General features: G+C 47.9%; 1 protein-coding gene across 1 annotated transcript in view; it reads right to left on the bottom strand.

Moving 5' to 3' along the window:
- Positions 1 to 3,049: 3,049 nt before the first annotated feature.
- Positions 3,050 to 18,753, bottom strand: part of SEMA3E (semaphorin 3E) — a 95,425-nt gene continuing 79,721 nt past the window's right edge. Inside the window, exons 6-17 of the mRNA XM_032220606.1 lie at positions 17,101 to 17,220; positions 16,469 to 16,611; positions 15,449 to 15,563; positions 14,776 to 14,845; positions 13,399 to 13,543; positions 9,756 to 9,978; positions 9,169 to 9,260; positions 8,399 to 8,440; positions 6,384 to 6,550; positions 6,021 to 6,088; positions 5,324 to 5,463; positions 3,050 to 4,361 (exon numbers count right to left, since the gene is read on the bottom strand). Coding sequence (XP_032076497.1) covers positions 3,906 to 4,361; positions 5,324 to 5,463; positions 6,021 to 6,088; positions 6,384 to 6,550; positions 8,399 to 8,440; positions 9,169 to 9,260; positions 9,756 to 9,978; positions 13,399 to 13,543; positions 14,776 to 14,845; positions 15,449 to 15,563; positions 16,469 to 16,611; positions 17,101 to 17,220 — 1,781 coding nt within the window. The 3' untranslated portion in view covers positions 3,050 to 3,905. The remainder of the gene's footprint in view (positions 4,362 to 5,323; positions 5,464 to 6,020; positions 6,089 to 6,383; positions 6,551 to 8,398; positions 8,441 to 9,168; positions 9,261 to 9,755; positions 9,979 to 13,398; positions 13,544 to 14,775; positions 14,846 to 15,448; positions 15,564 to 16,468; positions 16,612 to 17,100; positions 17,221 to 18,753) is intronic.

Raw genomic sequence — 18,753 nt, 5'->3', positions numbered from 1 at the left:
TTAATCTCCAAAACAGAACATTTCAACAAGAGAATAATTATGGAAGCCATCGAAATAGAGAAACACCCCCACAACATGAATAAACGTGACGATACCTCCCGCCTACCAGACATCTGGAAACCAGCCCTCGTCAAGAAATGAGCCTCACCCACCACCCAGGCCGTTACAACACAAAAGAAGACACCAGCCTGAGGATGGCCAGTGGGACTGCCAAGACAATCTCAATCTTACATGGGAAAAGACCCGAATAGGAATTGAGCTCAACCTGAAGGAGACATTACATTTTAAATTTACAGTCTTGGTTTCAATTTGGAATGAATGAGTGGATTCTCTCTTTTTAACCAGACTGAAAAGATCCAGACATTAATTAAGGGGAGAGGAGTTCCTAGGACATTTTGGTCCCCGAGAAAGCTGCCATCCTTGCTCCATGTGAGCTTTGGAAGCAGAAGTCAGGTGCTCACCATCTTCTTGCAACATCTGAGAGGCCAGGTGTAAAACCATTAGTTTTAGGCAGGAACAACTGCACAGGGTTTTCTAAAATTAGGTTTATTTTTTAAATTAGAGCATTTCTTATCCTGGGGAATTTCACAGTTGATCCACGATGCAGGAGGCCATCAAAGAGATGCTTGCTTATTGGAGATCCTTTGGCACTCCTGGAAGCAAGAGAGGAGGAGTTTTGCCAGAGGTTGAGGCAGTTCTGGAAGAACCGACTGAAGATGTGAGAGACAGCATACTTCAAGCTCTGACAAATGTTTTGGAATGGGGAGGAGGAGGAGGGTCTGCAGGGGGTTTCACAAGAGGGCAGCTGCGGCTGTGCAGTTGAACACGCCACACATATTAGAAACCACGCAGGTGCTGCCATCTTCTTGAAGTTTTCCAAATTCATCTCCATAAATAAAGGCAAATAAATAAAATAAATACAATGGTTGCCTTAAGCTCAGGTAGAAAGTCTGCCAAAAGGGGAAGTTAGCCTGCCGGTGATGTAGCCACTACGGCAGGCAAGAGGAGCCAAGGGGCTGGGGCCGGGGGGGGGGGGGGGACGACGACTAGAGCCCCAGGAGCTCCTGCCAATGGAAGCCGGATTCCCAAGGGGATCCAGACACGAAGTAGTTCAGCTCTTCCATGAAGACGGTGGGACTGGAGCCACAGGAGGAAAGGTGCAGCAGTTAGTGCCGTGGCTTCCAATCTCCCCGGGGGCCCAATATTGGATCGCCCCCTTTTTGTGTATCATCTCTAAAGAGGCACCGCAGGATGGAGGCTAAGTCTTGAAGTTGGGGGTTCGCAGGACGAAGGAAGGGTTTTGTGATCCCCAGACTCTGCGGCCTCCTAAAACAGTTTGGCTGGTGGGGGGGGGTGTCAGTTGCTTAAACCAAAGGAGCTCTTCCCTTGCATAAGAAGCCTTCCAGGTTCTATATTTAGGTCAGCTACAAACGCTGCCTTTGTGAGACTTTTTTCTTCCATAATTAATTAATTGCAATAACTGTTTCCTTCCTGCCAATGCTCCTAAAATAAATTAGCACCTCTTTCTGACCTAGAAGCATTTTCAGTTCCCAAAAAATGCTGTTTGGAAGAAGAAAAGCAAAGAAAAGCTACTGTACTTTCCATTTTGTGGACTCCCATTCTTCTTGCTTTTACCATTGGAAGATAGGGATGTTTAACCCCGTGGTGGCTGTAGCATCCTTTCTCCCTGAGAGTGGGAGAAGCATGGCTGAGAGTGGAATTCTGAGCCCTGAAGCACTTTTTATAACTATAGCAGAAAAGGGATTTATTCCTTTGAAATCAATTCAAGACCTCGGCCTCTGGCGCTTCCCTTGGAAGAGAGTCTAACGCCCTGCACTCCACACCGCACGCAGCAAAGTGAGCCCAAAGCGGCCACCGGGCACAGAGCAGGCAGAGTCCCTGAGGGTCTTCCCTGCATTGTTCTCTTGTTCTCTACGGGGGGTGGGGGGGGGGCTATCTGGACCTCCGAGCTCAGGTGCCACGGGGTCCGTCTTTGCAATTTTAGTTTCAGCTTCAGAAAGCAGAGGACCAAGCCTGGCCTCCTGGGCTTCGGAAGAGCTAAAGCCTCTCCAGAGGAGGCAATGCAACAGGAGGCACCTTTGCAGAAGAATCCCAAGGCCAGAAAGAGGGAGGTCGGGGCCGGTCGGGGCAAATCAGGGAGGGGACACTGAAGCCAGGGAGCCGAAGTGGAAGGAAGTGTCGGCGCAGCAGTTAACAGTCAACGCTGTAAGAAACGTCAGGCCAGCATGGAGATGCTGAGAAATAATCCATGGGGCGGGAGTCCTTCTCACCCACAGGCGGAGCTTCGGAGAGCCCGACTGAGGGGTGCTCATTTAATGGAGGGTTTTTCATATCATCCCTTAACATCATTAGTGCAGCCCTGCCTATTTTTAGCTTTTACGGATATTTAAAATGCATATTAGGAATATATTACTTCATTGAAACAGCCAGTTCAGTTTCAAATATGGACACCCCAATCCAACGATTGAAAGGAATGTGAGAAAAAAGTATTTCTAAATCACCGAATCGGTTAGGAGACGGCTGTTGGGAGCACCAGGTGTAACGGGACTTACTCATGAAGTTTGGAAAGTCCACTCATTCCAATCTCCCGTTCAAGGTTGGCGCCTGCAGAGAGGGCCTGAGGGGGGGGGCTGTGAGCCTTCTTGCTGCAAGGGGGGTGGGGGTTAACCGGGGGTGGGGGGCTTCCTCCCAGTGCAGATGCAGATCTCAGCCTCTTAAAAGGAAGACACACCTTGGCTGTAGTTGAGAAGCAGGTGGGAATAATATCAAGTGTGGCAATAAATCGCAGGCACTCGCTAACCTTTGACCAATATTAAGCATTCCAATAGGGCAGGGGTGTCCAGGCTGGCTGGGGAATTCTGGGAGTTGAAGTCCACAAATCTTAAAGTTCCCAAGTTTGGACACCCCTGCAATAGGGCGTTCTGCTTAGTACAAATTTTCTTAGGACTTTATGGTAAGAACAGGCCTAGAAGGGACAGAAGATAGAAGTGGTAGCTTCTGGCAAGATGTTCTCTTTAATATACCCATCATATTCACACACATGGCTGACTTTAAACCTTGTTTTGTCAGCCTGTATCCTGATCCTCTCGAGCTCTTAAATGGTCCCCACAGGGTGGACCTGGGATCGTCTGCTCCCCTTCTTGGCACAAGGCACCGGAAGCCATCAGTGGAATAGTTGGGCTCAGTTCAGGAAAGCTCGACAGCAATGCTTTCTTCGCGCCTGCTAATGTGTCCATGGCAAGGAAGACGCCTCCTCATGGCTTCCGCAGATGTGCTCCGCTGCACTGCCCAGATAGTTTTGCTTTTCCTTTGTTTTTCCGCTTTTATTTATGATTACCTTCTTCCTGCTCTCCACTCCTCCCATGAACTCACATAGGCAAACCGAGCAAGAATTAGAAACATGCTTTTCGGAAGGTAAAACTGTAAAATTTCTAGAATTTAGAACGAGGCTTTAGGATCCGCCACATGGAAATCAATTATAGCTATGTTTTAAATAAAAAATCCCCAAACGATACAATTCCCTGTTGCTTTGCTTATCAAAACATCAGCAATCTGAACTCACTTAAATACCCCGAAGTACACTAAAATATACAGTGCAAGCAAGTCCGTGATTAATTGGACTAAATGCTGAATATGAAGATTGTCAGATTGTCTTTCAATTGAAGCTTGATTCATAATGCTACAATTAAAATTCAACAATTAAGTAGGTTTTCTTTTTAAAAAATGCATCTAAATAGACATCAAGTATATAACTTACTAAAAGCACTTTAGCTCATTTCCAGTCTCAACATCCCCTACCCCACACTGGGTCCAAACACCACAAAGGTCTCCCGGATGGATTTGTTTTGGGGGAGGGGCTGAACGATATTACGGGATCTCCCCCATCAGGAGTCAGCCTGGGTGTGCCTGGGAACTCGGAAATGCTCCGATTTGACACGCGCCTTTTTCTCTGGTGGATTGGCATACTTCCACTTGGATGGAGTCATTTTCAGCTTTTTCCTCTTCTTGTCTGTGCACCAGACTTTTTCGCAATATTCCTCCACTCTCTGAAAATTGCTGTATCCTATGAGTTGCAGGAACTCCTTGTACCAGGGCTTCGATCTGTGGGAGATGCTGCTCTGGGCAGGGCAGGGCATTTTCTGAGCCAGCTCCTCTTCGTAGTCCTTGCTGAACATGTAATCTACACGTTCCTCTTCCACCACTTCCAGGGTGATTTTTCTCACCGTGTGAACAATGCTGTGCTCCACCGTCTGGCAAAAATACGTCCCAGCATCCATCCGGTGCAGTCTTAAAAACAAGAGCCCGATGTCCATTTTAAGGATTCTCTCATCAGCCTTCACCTGCGGGCGGGTCAAAGAGGAAACTGTTTCATCCATAAGAAGGTTAAAACAAAAATCAGACTCATGCAGAACTAAGATCGACTAGCAGTAAATGATTACATTTCCTGATATAATCGCAGACTTGTGTAACTGAATTGGGTTTAGAGGAAGAGTCTAATAAATGTATTAGTAAAATTTAGAAAATTTGGAATAAAATTCAGGGATGTTAAATTCAAATAACTTGAAGCACAATATACCCCAAAGTTAAGTTTTTGAAGGCATCGCTAGTTTTACTGATTTATTTGTATGTCGTTTTTTCCCCCCGATTATCCTTTTGGTCTTGAGGTTGCCCTCAACATGGGAAAAACGGGGAGAATGTAACTTCCTTGTTTAAAGTAGATGCGATCACAGTGGATCTGGGAGTCCGCAGCAGCACCCAATTCTCCAGAGAGGCTGAGGGACCTGGACGATCTTCGGTCCGTGCAGAAGGCTTCCTACACATATGTTGCTCCTTAGGTTCAGTTAGCGACCTTGAATGATGCTATTTGGGGAGGAGTATTAGTGGAAGCGTGGAATCACCAACTCAGTGGGACTAATGGAAGGCATGCAATGCTTCTTTCGCTAACCATATTCCATGAAACAGAAGCAGGGCTTGGGGTGTGTGTGTGTGTGTGTTGTGTTTATGTGTGTGTCTTTGAACCTAAACAAACCGACAGAACACTGAACGTAGTGAGGGGGGGGGGCATAGAAGGACTTAGGGGTGTGCAGGGATTCTGTTTCAAAGGGCAAAGTGGGGAGGGGGGTGGGAGAGCAGAGGAGCTGTCGGGAACCCCTGGATCTCCCAGAAAAGTCCTTCAGGAAGATGCTTGCCGACAGGAACCCCCCTGCACCTGGTACCCCTGTACCCCAAACCCCGCGCTGCCCTTGGACACCAGGCGGTCTGCAGAGGGAGACCCCATGGAGGCCAGAGCAGGGCCAGTTACCTCTTCCTTCCGGGCTTCGTGCGCTCTCTGCACAAGCCACATCACTTTGGCCTGCAGGGTCCTGGGGACGCACTCCAGGAGGGTGCTGTTGTGCTCTATGCCGTACACCAGCCGCTCCTCTGCTTTGCCCGAGGCGTCTCCTGCAGACGGGAGGAGGCACCCATCAGCACCCTCCTCCAAAGGGGAACTTTGCTTTTAATACGCAAAGGAGAACAGCAACACCCCCCCCCCACCCGCATTAGGCAGCCGCTAAGCATGCAACCAGGAGGACCAATATAGATTCTACACATGGTGTTTTCTTTATGAACAGTGAGCACCTTTGCACAGGTACTTCGACTACACGCCTCTCTCCTATCACAGAATTAACAGAAAATCCTATAGGCAGACATTGCCCCGCCTCCCCCCCCCCTCCGCACATAACCTCTGAGTTGGGGCAAGCCAGGTTACAATCTGCGCAGCTCCTCCTGTTAGCAACATTAGGACGAGGCCTTGGTTTTCCCTGCCTGAAACCGGGACCCAAAGTAGGAAATATATGACTGCAGGTGCTTCTAAGGTCCCCCCGCTCCTCCACCCACCCACAATGGACTCCCTCCCTCTGCTGATGCAACCCGGGGCTGCCCTCAGCCTCTTGCCAACTTCCATCCCCACCATCTTTCCCACGTTCCTCTTGGGCACAGAAGAGAAGAGAAGCAATTACCTAGCAACTGCTGGCCGAAGCACTGCTGAGCTGCGTTTCCGTGACGGATATCTTGTCTACGGAAGCGTCTGAGCAAAAGGAAAAACAATTTGCAATTTGCTTCCACGTGTTGTGAATTTGGAAAATGGGCTCCTTCAATTACCAGGGTACACCGGTTTCATGACCCCAGACTTTGGCCAGAAAGGGGGTCACTAGAGGATTATCTGGTTCACCTCCATCGGTCAATCCGGCCCCCAAGGGGGGACTCACAGTCATTGGATCGAGGCTGGCCGTCCTCAAAGAAAGCGGGCCAGTGGAGCCCCCTCCGATGAAGACCTCCTGCCAACCAGACGGGCCCTTTCACGGGCCAAGTAAGATTCCTACCTTTTCGTCTGTGTCCCTGTGGGATAATATCTGGAACAGGAGATCCCATCCCAGGCACAGTAGGGATCTCTTGCCAGGCAGCAATCGGCGCAAGCCGACCCATACATGTCACACTGGTGGAACTTCACCTGTGCAACCGCAGACTCCGACCCAACGTAGATTTGTTGCTGCAAGGAAAGCACAAAATCTCCCGTGAAGGCCTCCTTCGGGCGGACGATCCGTGGCGTCCAAAGGGGGGGGGGGCGGGAGAAGGTACACGACAAACATGCAGTGGAAAGAAAGGCCCACATTGTTGTGGCTGAAAGAACACGATCAAGGCTGGGTTGGGAGACGCATGGCCTCCCCTCAAGCCGCCACTCAGCATGGAAGTGAAGGAAGAGGGCGGCCGCTTCCCTCTCTGGCCTTTAGCCTTGCAGCCCGACCTCTGAGGGGAACCGCCGGCTGGCTCCCTTCAGCCTCCCTCGTGCAGTGGAGGAGGACGGGAGGGAGCTTTCGGCCAAAGGGAGGCCTGAGACCTCTCGGCCTGCCCCTCTCTCTCTCTCTTCATCGAACTCCCTGCTTCTGCAATGAAGCTGCAATGTTGCAACAGGTTATAATGAATTTGAACCTCCTTTATGGCCTGTGGTGGACGGTGGGCACTTGTTGATTTGACGTGACTTGGCCAAAGATACATTATTGTAGAATCCTGGACAAAATTTGCTAAACAAGGCTGAGCTAGCCTTACTTCTTTACGAGGCAAGCGGGTGTGAAAGGGTTCACCCATCTCTTCACTGCTCAGAGAAATAAAAATCAGAGCATCAACTGAATTTGGTATTAAATCGCTTAAGATGCCTCCAAATATTCTGCTATTCTTAGCAGAACCAGGCTCTATTTATCAATAGCTGCGGCAAGATCTCATTTCACATTTTATGAATCAGGAAAAAGGGATCGGATACGTAGCAGTTGAAGGAAATTCGACACAGCTTGTATCGAGCGGAATATACACAGTCACACATGTATCTACTGTATGTGTACGCACACACACACACACACACACAGGGAGAGAGGCAAGTATGTCTCTGAACGCTTCTCTGGAAAGTAGAGCACGGCTGTACATTAATATTTAACATTCTCGACCACTCCCTGAAAATTCATTTTATATCGCATATTTTGTTGCACTGCAGTAGCCAAAGAGCTTTAAGGCCGAGGCTCTCTTGAAGTGGAAGGCGAGGAGGGGTAAGAAAGCAGCAAATCTGACCTTGCAGAGGGAAACGTAGAAGCAGCCCCCCCATTTCACGTAAATGCCCTGAACTGGATATTATTTGACTGAACTGAACTGATATATAAACCAGTTCTACCTAAAAACGCTACGAATAAAAGGTGGGTGTTTCTAAGCTTTAGCTTTTGGTGCCTCTGAGTTAGTCTTGACTCCTCGCAGCTGCCTGGAGAAGCTCCGACAGTTTTCTTGGCTGCAGATTTTTCCACAAGTGGCTGACCCTTGCCCACTTTCTAGGGCTGAGGGAGAGTGACTGGCCCAGGGTCACCCAGCTGGTTTGGCGCCTAAGGCGGGACTAGAACGTAGAGTCTTTGTGGGAAGATTATGGGCTGCTTCCTGTTGGATGAATCAAGATGTTTTAAGACATAGGATGCCCTGAAGAGATGCACCATGTATCCTTTGGGATACCTCTGCCTATACTGGGAATCTGCACCTGTGGAATGTCTGCCTGGCTGCTTCGTTGTTTTTTTTAAGCCAGGGGCTGACCTGAAAACCTAAAGCCTGATAGGAGCCCCTTGGTTTGCAAAGCTCTCCTAGCAGAGGAGAACCTGGACATCTTGCCAGGAAAAGGATTTAAAATGGGTGCCTTAGTTCCCTCTTTCTTGGGCCATGGATCCTGATGGGACCATTGGGGGTGGGGGGGGAGGGATAAGAGTTTAGAAGAACTACTTTATGATCTCTGAGTGTCCACATGTTCGATATATTCACAGGCAGCTAAGAATAATGAAATAATTTTCTTTAAAAAAGGAATAACACTTACTCTTTTGGAAGAAATTTCCATAAAAATAATGGAAGCTGGCACCTGAAAGGGAAAACATTTTTCTTAATTAGGAAAGAGGCCATCCAGGCAGTTAAGACAGCCGAATCTTGCTGATCGCAAGAATTGCACATTCTGTGCCAAGATCACTTAGCAATCTCCTGCAAAGGTAGATTCCTTCTGCCTCTCGGCCTTCCTTCAGGCCCCCCCAAAGCCTTCTGGGATGAGCAGGGAGCAGCTTTACCCCTGGCCAATGTTTTGCCCTGTGCCCCTCCCCTGCCACCCCATCTCCTGCCAGCTTCTTGGCCCACCTTCCAATAACATGAATGAATAGGCAGAGGAAAAACAGCAGCCAGGACCCAAAGAGCTTCGTAACTGCTGGAAATGGCCTCTATTTGCCTCTTCCGGCCTCAAAGAAATGAGCCGTTTCGTCAAGGAATTAAGAGAGGCTGCACAGTTTGTTCTGAGAATAAGATTTAAACAAGCCTTTCCTGCCTGCCATATTTCCCAAGGCATCCTGGGCATCATTGTAGGAAGCAAAATCCAACACACACACACACACGCACGGACACAGAGCCTGGATAGTCTTCAAGGGCAGCCCCATGTAGGGTTAATTAGGGGAGCCTAAATAAGTATGGATGACAAGCAGTCTACACAGGTAGGCCAGTGAGTGATGTGGCGGAGATGGTCCCACGTCAGGAAGAGCACGGGTGTGATGTGTGCCCTGTGTGGAAGCGTCGGTGGTAAAAGCCAGGGGTCGAAGGCTCACTTACTTTGAACACCTGCAGCTCCTCAAGAATCACCTCCTCCATAGATTCTGTCTCTTGGTTGTAAATGGTGATAACTTTCAAGACAATTCCAGTATCTGTGGGTGAACATGAAAAGACGTCTATCAGATAATTAGGAATTGGTAAAAAAAAAAAAAAAAAGCAACCATGTCAATCATTTAAGAGAAAAATGTTTGAAACTAACATGCCAACATTTAAATGTGCAAGTCATTCAAAAGTAAGTGTACATAAATTCAAATCATCAGAAACAGGAACCACATCTAGATAATTTCAAATGTTCGAAGTTTAACAGCCACAGAAGGGAACGGAACGGAATAGTATATTCCTCCCTGCTCGCCATATGCATCGAGTCAAGATTCTCTCCTCTTACCAGGCACAGCGGTTGGGAAGGAGGAAAGCAGGAAGAAGAATTCCCTGGCTAGGAATAGCAAGCAAGGAGTCGGACGGGGCCCGAAACAGCACGGATGGGTTGGAGGGCAGGCAGGTGGCGAATGGAGCCAGTCCGACACCCCCTGACACAGACACAGAGAGAGAGAGAGAGAGAGGCCTAAATCTCCCGCTTCCCCTCTTACCTGTCCCGATAAACAAGACGTCGTATTGGCCGTCTTCTGCTTCCACCCTGTCCACTGCTATCTGCTTGAGTCTGTACTTCCCATTTGTCTTCACAAGGATTGGCCTCTTGTGCACCGGCCGGACCGTCTGATACATCAGCGGGTGGGTTCGAGCGAAGCGGATGGCCTCGTCCGGATAGTCTTTGGTGCTCCCGTGCAGACCCCCGTTCACTTTGCTGGCACACTGCCAAACAAAAAGGAGGGGAGGTGAGTGCCCCGAGGGCTCTCTCTGCCAGGTGTGCACTGCACCTGCCATCAAGCAGTGGTGCGTACCGCATCAAGGCATTCCTGGGAGGCCCAGGCCAGGCAAGAGTTCTTTCATTTTGGCCGAACTGTTTGGATTGCAGCTCCCGTGCTGGAGCCCCCCCATGGCCACAATCTCAGGGTTAGCCCCCCCCACTCTCAGCAACCCCTTCCACCTCAAGGTGTAGCCAGCCGGGCTGTCAAGCTTGCCAAGGTTGGGGAAAGAGGCACCTGTCACCTGCAATAGCCACTCTAGGCCCCTGGGGATACTCAGACAGAAAGGCAGCCTGAGGAGCTCGTACCCCTACGGGCCTGAAGCAAGGATCCTTTCCTTTCTGCCCCTCTATTATGGGATGGAGTCCCCTTAGAAACCAGACCGGCCCACAGGCCAGGCTTCCTGAGGAAACTGTTTCAGGGTGCAGTCAGGGGCGACAAGACCCCCTGGACGACTGAGGTTCCTTTGGGGTTTTGCATTTTTACGAAATTTGTGTTTTCATTGGCTTCCCCTTGTCTTTCTTTGATGCTCTGAATTGCTGTCGACCACTGGGAGTCTGTGGGCATGAATTTAATGAGTAAATAATAAACAAGCAAGGAAGCTGAGGGACGAAATCAAATCAGTTTGCACTGCAGTCTTTTGTGTGTCGACTTAAAAGATAATTCAGTTGGGGGGGGGTGTTGGGGGCCGACTCCCAAGTAGGTCTGTTTGCATGCCGGCCTCCTGAGCAGCTAAATCAGGGGCTCTTCCGAACAGGAAGCTTTTAACTGCTTCAGCAACCGGAGAGGATCATGGGCTCCAACTGGTTCTGGAGCCTCCCGTTCCAAAGTGGCCTCGTGCCCTTTCATTGGAACCGTTTAAGATCCTGCTAGAAACGTCCGAGCGGTCATTTGCTCCTTCCGCAGATCTTGAGAACAGGGAAGGTTTTCAGAAACCTCCCAAGCCCAGCCACAGTCACAGACTCTCCCCATTTAGATTCTCAATCAATACGGTGAAATCAAACACTCTTTATGTTTACTGGAAACATTCGTTTTTAACTTGCGGCAAGACTACAATCATAAACGCCAATGCTTGTCCAACAGGGCAGTATTTTTTGGAGTATAAGATGCACCGGAATATAAGACGCACCAAGGTTTTGAAGAGGCAAATTTTAAAAAGAGTAGGTAGGTAGATAGAGGGATAGAAAGGGAGAGAAAGAGAGAGAAATATAGTAGGTAGGTAGGTAGAGAGAATAGGTAGGTAGAAAGAGAAAGAGAGAAAGAAATACAGTAGATAGGTAGGGAGAGAGAGAGAGAGGGTGTAGGTAGGTAGGTAGAGGGATAGAGAGAGAGAAATAGAAAGAGAGAGAAAGAAATACAATATATAGGTAGGGAGAGAGAGGGTAGGTAGGTAGGTAGATAGAGGGGGAGAGAGAGAGAAATACAGTAGGTAGGTAGGAAGGGAGGGAGGAAGAGAGAGAGGGTAGGTAAGTAGATAGATAGATAGATAGAGAGAGAGAGAAATACAGTAGGTAAGTAGGGAGAGAGAGAGAGTAGGTAGGTAGATGTTTCCAGGTGTATTTATCCATGTGCTGGAGGACGAAATCACTGACAATCTGCAGCACCTAAGACTTGTTTCTGCTGGCAGAGCACTTGATCAATCTAATTCTCATCAATCATTTTAACTAAAGAGCTTTCCGAAAGGGGGAAAAAAAGTTTTTGCACTCTGCAAACCTCCCAAAAATGGCCCATTTTTTGCGAAAACGGGCTTGTTTTATTTTATTTTTTTAAAAGGCATGAATAGTCTTGGGGGACTTGCAGAGTGCTCCTGGGGGGGGGGAATGGCCCATTTTTCACGAAAATGGGCCTGTTTTTTGTCAAAAAAATTGCATGCATAGCCTTATGGAGGCTTATAGTGTGCTGCTGGGGGCTGGGGGTGGGGGGAAGAAACGGACTATTTTGTTTGCTCATTTCTGCCCTCCCCAGCCCCCAGGAGCTCTCTGAAAGTCTCCATAAGGGTATGCATGGCCATTTTGGTGAAGCGGAGGTGCTTCGGGAGGCAAAAAATGCTGTGTTCAATGTAAAAGACGCACCCAGATTTTCAGCCTCTTTTTTGAGGAAAAAAGATGCGTCTTATATTCTGAAAAATACGATATTTTTCTTTTCTTGGGACTTGGCTCTTCTGAACTATTTGCTCCATGATGCTTTGGAAATTCATTTTCTCACCAGACAGCAGCAGAATTTTCATCAGCTGCTTGTCACAAAAGGCAGAAGTTGTGGCTCTCAGCAGATGTTCAAAGGCCTGGTTTTCTGCAGATCGACTCAGTCAGTGACAGTTGAAGGCCAAATCCTGCTGGAAAAGTCTGTCTCCAGCAAGATTGGAGCATGTAGCATTGAGCTGGGGATGCGTGTATATGTGTGTGTGGAGAGGATGAGAGAGAGAGAGATGATAGATATAAAGATATGATAGATAGATAGATAGATAGATAGATAGATAGATAGATAGATAGATAGATAGATAGATAGATAGATAGATAGATAGATAGATAGAAACATAGCCTATATTTTATAAAATATAACTAGGTCATCATATGCCACATAGGTAGTGCTCTCACATTATTCATTAAGGCAATTTCAAAAGCTCCACTCTGGGCTTCAAATGATTATGCTGATGGGTTTGAGTGATTTCAACAACTGCTCTGGTGAGGATTCTATTCAATAAGGGATCAATGCTTAGAATCAGTTGCAGGACTGCCAATGTTTCTGCTCACTTACGCACCTCGGTCCAACATTGTTCAACTTCACTGGGCCGAGGCCCGTGTCTCACGTGAATGTCAGGGTGTGATTGAAATTCTTAACTAAGAACGGGATATTTAGATAGAAGATTTAGAAAGAAGATTTGTGGAACCTACAATGACAGGGCAAACAGTCCTTCTGTTGCAAAATTTCTCTGTATTTCTGCAAGGATGCGATTAAAAAGTAGGAAAAATAGTGGTCCTTAATTCAAAGAAGATGATGAAAATGCATCCCACTGCTTTCTTGTACGTAAACTAGGAAAACGAGGAGATAAATAAATCTTCCAATTTCATTTAAAATGGTGCTTTGTTGAATAAAATATAATGTAGTTTCACACATCTTTTAAAATAAAAAAAATTAACCAAACCTACGATTGTACAACCGGCCACTGTGGCTTCTTTCTCCTGTAATAAACCTTGGCTTGCAAGGTCAGCAAAGGCTGCGCTGATTAGGGCCACGTTGTTCAAAAGCACCGTGACAATCTCAGCGCAGTCAGCAAAGCACGGAAGAGACACAGAAATGCCACGTGATGCGCTTCCCTCCCCGCCATTTAAAGCAGGACCGAATGCCTGACCCCAAGGGTAAAGCTCACCGATCCAGGCCTCGGGTAAGGCACTTTGCCTTCATACACAGACCAGTGGTATTCGGGCCCTTCCTTGTGAGCGTACGGCCCGTTGAAAGCCGCCCGAATGCTGGCCATATGATAGACACAGACGGCGTACCCGTGGAATATGTTGCTGCAAGAGAAAAAGGGTAGAGGGAGTCCGTGAAAGTTCTTCGTGGAAAGCTTGTCATTACGAAACCCCTTTGTAGATCCGGAGGCTTCGGCCCTTGCTCTCCCCCCCCCCTCTCTCTCCTTCACCATTCCCGAGTCTCCTTGTGCCCCCGTCATTTAAGGAGCTGCTGCTCCTGTAATACCTGAGCAGAACAGTTGGTGTTACAACAGGGTCACTCTTGTTTTCACCCCCCACCCCCACCCCGGGGACCCCTTGCTCAGGACTCAGGGCTCAGGCCTTCTCGGAAGCGAAGGCTGCTGGATGCCCGTCCCTTCCGCGGTGCCCAGGGCTGCTTCTTGCACGCAGCCTCCATTCCTGGAAGAGAGGGAGGCCAGAAGCGGCGACCAAGGACAACAGTGTCCCTAGTCCCAGGATTCCCCTCTCGGTGAGTGGGGCAGCCCCGAGGGCTTCCTCAGGCGGTCGGCAGTTAATTCTCAGGCAACAATGTTGGGTTGCGATGAAAATTGTTTAGGGTCTCAAAGGGACGAGTTCTTGCCTCTTGGTCTTATTCTTGAGAAGAAGGAAGGGAGAGAAGAGAAGCAGGGACAAATCGGCAGATTGCTTTGCAGTGCATCCCATCCAGGGGTGGGATCCTACTGGTTTAACAACCGGTTCGCTGAGTGTGTTTGTGTCTGTGTGTGTATGTGTATGTGTGTGTGCGGGCGTGCCTGACGTGCGTGTGGGCAGTTCACAGGAAAAAACAGCTGAGGCCCGGCTGAGGCGCCTATCAGCTGGGCTAAAACACAAATCTTTGGCGCTACCAGTTCGCCCAAACTTCCCCCGGCCGGTAGAATCCCAGCCCTGATCCTATCCAATGTAGTCACCTAAATCCAGTGGTCTGCTCCCTTCTTTTGATGTGAAAGGTAAGCACCAGAGTGGGGCTGGCTGATCTGTAGGGATCTGTAGGGACCTGTGATCGCCTACATAGAGAATCCAATCTGGACCTCCCTGAGCCCCTTCAGGGGGGAGATGGAAGTCAGCCTAGGGACTAGAAGCAGTTAACGCAATGTCTACCATTTTATCCTCTAGGAATAAAAGCTGGCTTATTATATCAGCTCATTTTTGCATCATGATCACCCAACTGTCCCGCGGGTTTGCTCACAGGGCGTGGGGGGTGGGGGTGGGGGGTGGGACGGGGACTTGTGGCCTGTACATCAGGGTGTCCATGACCTTCCCACATCATGCCTGCCTACCTGGTGGTGTTGAAGAGTCCAAATATCACCGGGTTTTTGTTATCCCGAGTCTGGAGCAAAAATATGTCCTCTGAAAAAATGGAAACATGAGGCAGTTTAACTTGCACTACAATTAGATATTTTAACATTATCCATAAATAGATAAATAGGCTTGTTTATACCACCTAGCCAAGAAATATAATTTCGCATGCTTAATTCTGTGGAGTTCTTACTGACCCAAAGGGCCAGTTTGGGCCTCATGCTGTATCGGACTCCTGTTCTGTTGGAACTGCAAGGAGAACGGATTTATTATTGCTGTGGCTAAGTAAAAACAGAAGTGAGAGTTTCCTGAATCTTCTGTGATACTGAACTGGAAGAAGAAATGAAAAGAAAATGTGCAAATTGAAACGGGTTTGCACATTATTCTAAACTGGGATTTATTTCAACAAATATTTGTTGAACAAGCCACACTGGCCCCATTCACACAGAACGCCAAGACAAAACCAAGCAGGTGACATTCTCGCCCAACGTGTGAAACGTGCCTCTGTGGGGGCTGCATGAAATCATGGTGTATTGTTTATTGTTAACAGGACCTTCCTGCTATGGAAGATTTAAATGCAGCTATGCAACTATTTCCCCCTCTGAGCCCTTCTGAGGGCTCTGCCTCCAAACTCTTTGCAGCCACGTAACTCACCCAACTCGTCAAAATGCGTGTCGATGCCATTCACCCCGGGTACAGAACACGCCAGTCTGGCTTTGAGGAACGTGGTCCACTTATTCACCAGCATCCTTTGCCCTCCCATGTCGTTCTGAGAAGAAGGGACAAGAAGGTCCTCTCTCAGAGCCAGGGAGGCTAGACTCTGCTAAGCTGTGCATTCACACAACATGACTCCCTCCACCCGCCTTCCGGCTCAGCGCAAAGCACCTGACCACACACTAACCCAAGCTGCACACCTGTAGGAAGGTTGGAAACCAGCCCTCCCGTCAGTGCCTTGTATGAAAGGAGAGGCCAGCCCCCCCGGACGACCTCTCACCTGATCACAGCCGAGCGGAGGCCCTGCAGGCAAAGGATTTTGACTGACCCGCGGCAGGATCCCAGGTCAAGGCGAAGGAGTTCCCTGCTTGTGCTGCTCTAGAACCTTCAAAGCTAAAGGGGGAGCCTCTAATCTCTCGTGGGACTAAGGGGACGCTGGAGGGGCCCCGTGTGGTGGGACCATCGCAATACAAAATGGAGCTTTGGAATTAAAATAAGGAGCAGCCCCGAACTTTGTATTCAGATCTACCCACAAGGGGGGTGGCTTTTTCTTTCCACTCTCTTTCCCTGGGCTCCCTTTTAGGCTGCCCTTCGGGTCTTCTTCGGGGCCTCCCTCTGCCCCTCCGAGCCTAAGTGGGGCAGAGTCACACTGAGGTGGGCGGCCGTAGGGGCGGCTGGGGATCCAGAGACTGGGGCCGGACTCCCAGTTCAAGCTTGGCTTGTGAGAGAGGGAGAGTGTGTTTTATTTTATTTTATTCCAGTTCTCCTAAAACTGCCTCCTCCAGGCTCACGCCCATAAACCTTCTGGGACGGAGGCTCATCAGTTCTAGAATGAAGATGCCCAACACATCCGATGGGAGTCCAGTTGGCAAAAGCTGAATTAAATGCACAGAAGAAAAAGGAAGAAAGGGAGAAAAAAGCAGTCAATCCCCAGAAGACGGTAATAAAAGTGTTTCTTACCGCACAGACCCGGCCCACCCTGGCATAGAGCGCATGGGCCCCTGCTTCTGCCTCCAAGGCTTTCTCGGTGAAGAAGAAATACACCTTGTTATCTTCCCGGTCTTCGTTGTCAGGAATCACGTGGGAACTAACAAATTTGGGTTCTTAAAGAGACAGTGAGATACGGCATTGATAAAACTGATTAATTCCAATGTCAGCAAAATTGCATTCAAGACATACAACAAGGTCTGAAGAAGATCAGAAGAGCTCATTTTGGATACGAAACAATAATTCCGGATTCTAAGGCAACGTTTCCAGTTCAAAGCTCTTCTGTTCTTCTGTCTTCTTCTGTTGTAGAACTAGCTAGCATGGCAGGAAAGGATGTTTGGCTAGGTGGACTATGGAAGGGCATAACTTCTCGCCTAACCAAAACTTTGCAAAGCGTAACTTTTATTTGCATTGTCACATAGGAGATGATGAACCTCTCTAAAACAACTTGCACCATGGCCCACTTCCATGGCGATGCTTTGTGGGGGAAGGCCTACGGCGGAGGCTAGCCAAGGACCCTGAAATGGTCTTTCTGATGCTTCATGCTGGCGATTGCCACCGTGGTCCTCATCAGTGTTGACATTATTACTTAGAGCCATTTGTACCTTTCAGCAGCCGTTCATCGTCAGGCTCGGTCCGGATGTGAGCCAGGCGGCCCATCAGGCGGAAGATGGCAGCGTCTCTCCCCCAGTAGTCACTGTACAGCCCAGTAAACAGTTCGCTTCCTGAAGGCCAAAGGGACAAAGGGACAGTGAGTTAAGGAAAGCCTCCAGCAAGGCCAACTCAATTCCTAATTCGCAATTTAATGGGTTTATATGCCACCCAATCCTGGGGGACCTCCGGGCGGCTTACAAATACGAAATGAAATAAAATACACACAGGGGGAGAATACGAACAATTTAAAAAAAGCACAACATACATTCGGTTTAACTGGGGGTTGAACCTGATTTGAAAATCAGCAACCCCAGGCCTGTCGGAACAGCCAGGTTTTGGTGGCTTTTTGGAAGGCCACGAGGGTGGGAAGGGTCCAGATCTCTGCTGGTAGCTCGTTCCACAGAGCCGGAGAAGCTACAGAGAAGGCTCTCCCCCGAGTGGTCGCCAGTCAGCATTGTCCGGTCGACGGCACCCGGAGGAAGCCTAGCCTGTGGGTTCACATGACCACAGCTATGCCGTTTTCCTTGACCACAGCGTGGCAGTGACGTCCTCAGAGGAAGTTGGCCACTGACGGTGTGCACTTCTGTGGCTTGCAGGGTACACTCACATTTAGGAATCCTGTATCACAGACACTCCCCCACCCTCTCTCCCTCCCTCCCTCCCTCCCTCCCTCTCCCTCCCTGCTACTCTACTTCTATGTTTTCAGGTTCTCTTAACAGAGAACAGGAGTCAAGCCCATCTTGTAATTCTAAACTTTACAGATGTGGAAAAGCCTGTTTGATTTTGATATAAATACTGTATGTATGAGCTTCAAACAAATACATAATATAATATATAATAGTGGGATATTATTATACAAGTGAGTATTCTATCTCTTCTACAAAAGATAAGGCAGAGATTCAGTAACCTAATATTTAGACTCTATATTTTCCCTTACAGAAGTTAGGGCAATTAGGATCATATATCACTAATTCACTTCTTAAAATATAGATATCAGTGGAATCAAAACAACTTGCATATATTCACCACGAGATGGCAGCCAAGCCACAAAATAGTGGAAAGAACATATTATGGTCTTCTCTCATAATAATATATTTATTTTCTTCCTTTTTTAAACTTGAAAGAAAACAAACATGTTTTCTAATTTATATTTCACCATTAACATGAGTAATACTATTATTTTGATTATTAGTATATTTTCTCAAGGATTTACAATTTTTACTTGCCAAGAAGGATGGATTTAATTTTGGTTTATATCCATTTGAAAACAATTATGCTATGATTTTAAATACTGACTTGAATAATGTACACTCTCTTCTAGGTAAACTCTGAAATCTGTTTCCAACAAGAGAAGTGTTATTATTTCTTAGATTTTGCTTAATACTGAATAAATATTGATTTCAAACTCATGATGTCCTGAAGCTAAGTAAAATATTAGCATATAAAATCAATTTTAGCAGCTCGTACTGATGTGGTACTTCATGGCAGAATCTACAAAATAATTACGTCATCACATTCTCTAATTCTCAGCTTTAGAAGATACAACCTTGACATCTACAGAAATACAGAAGTCGTGTGTGTGTGTGTGTGTGTGTGTGTTTAGC

The sequence above is a fragment of the Thamnophis elegans genome, chromosome 7, assembly GCF_009769535.1.
Source record: "Thamnophis elegans isolate rThaEle1 chromosome 7, rThaEle1.pri, whole genome shotgun sequence".
In the NCBI taxonomy this organism is placed as follows: domain Eukaryota; kingdom Metazoa; phylum Chordata; class Lepidosauria; order Squamata; family Colubridae; genus Thamnophis; species Thamnophis elegans.
This window is presented reverse-complemented; position numbering and strand designations above follow the sequence as displayed.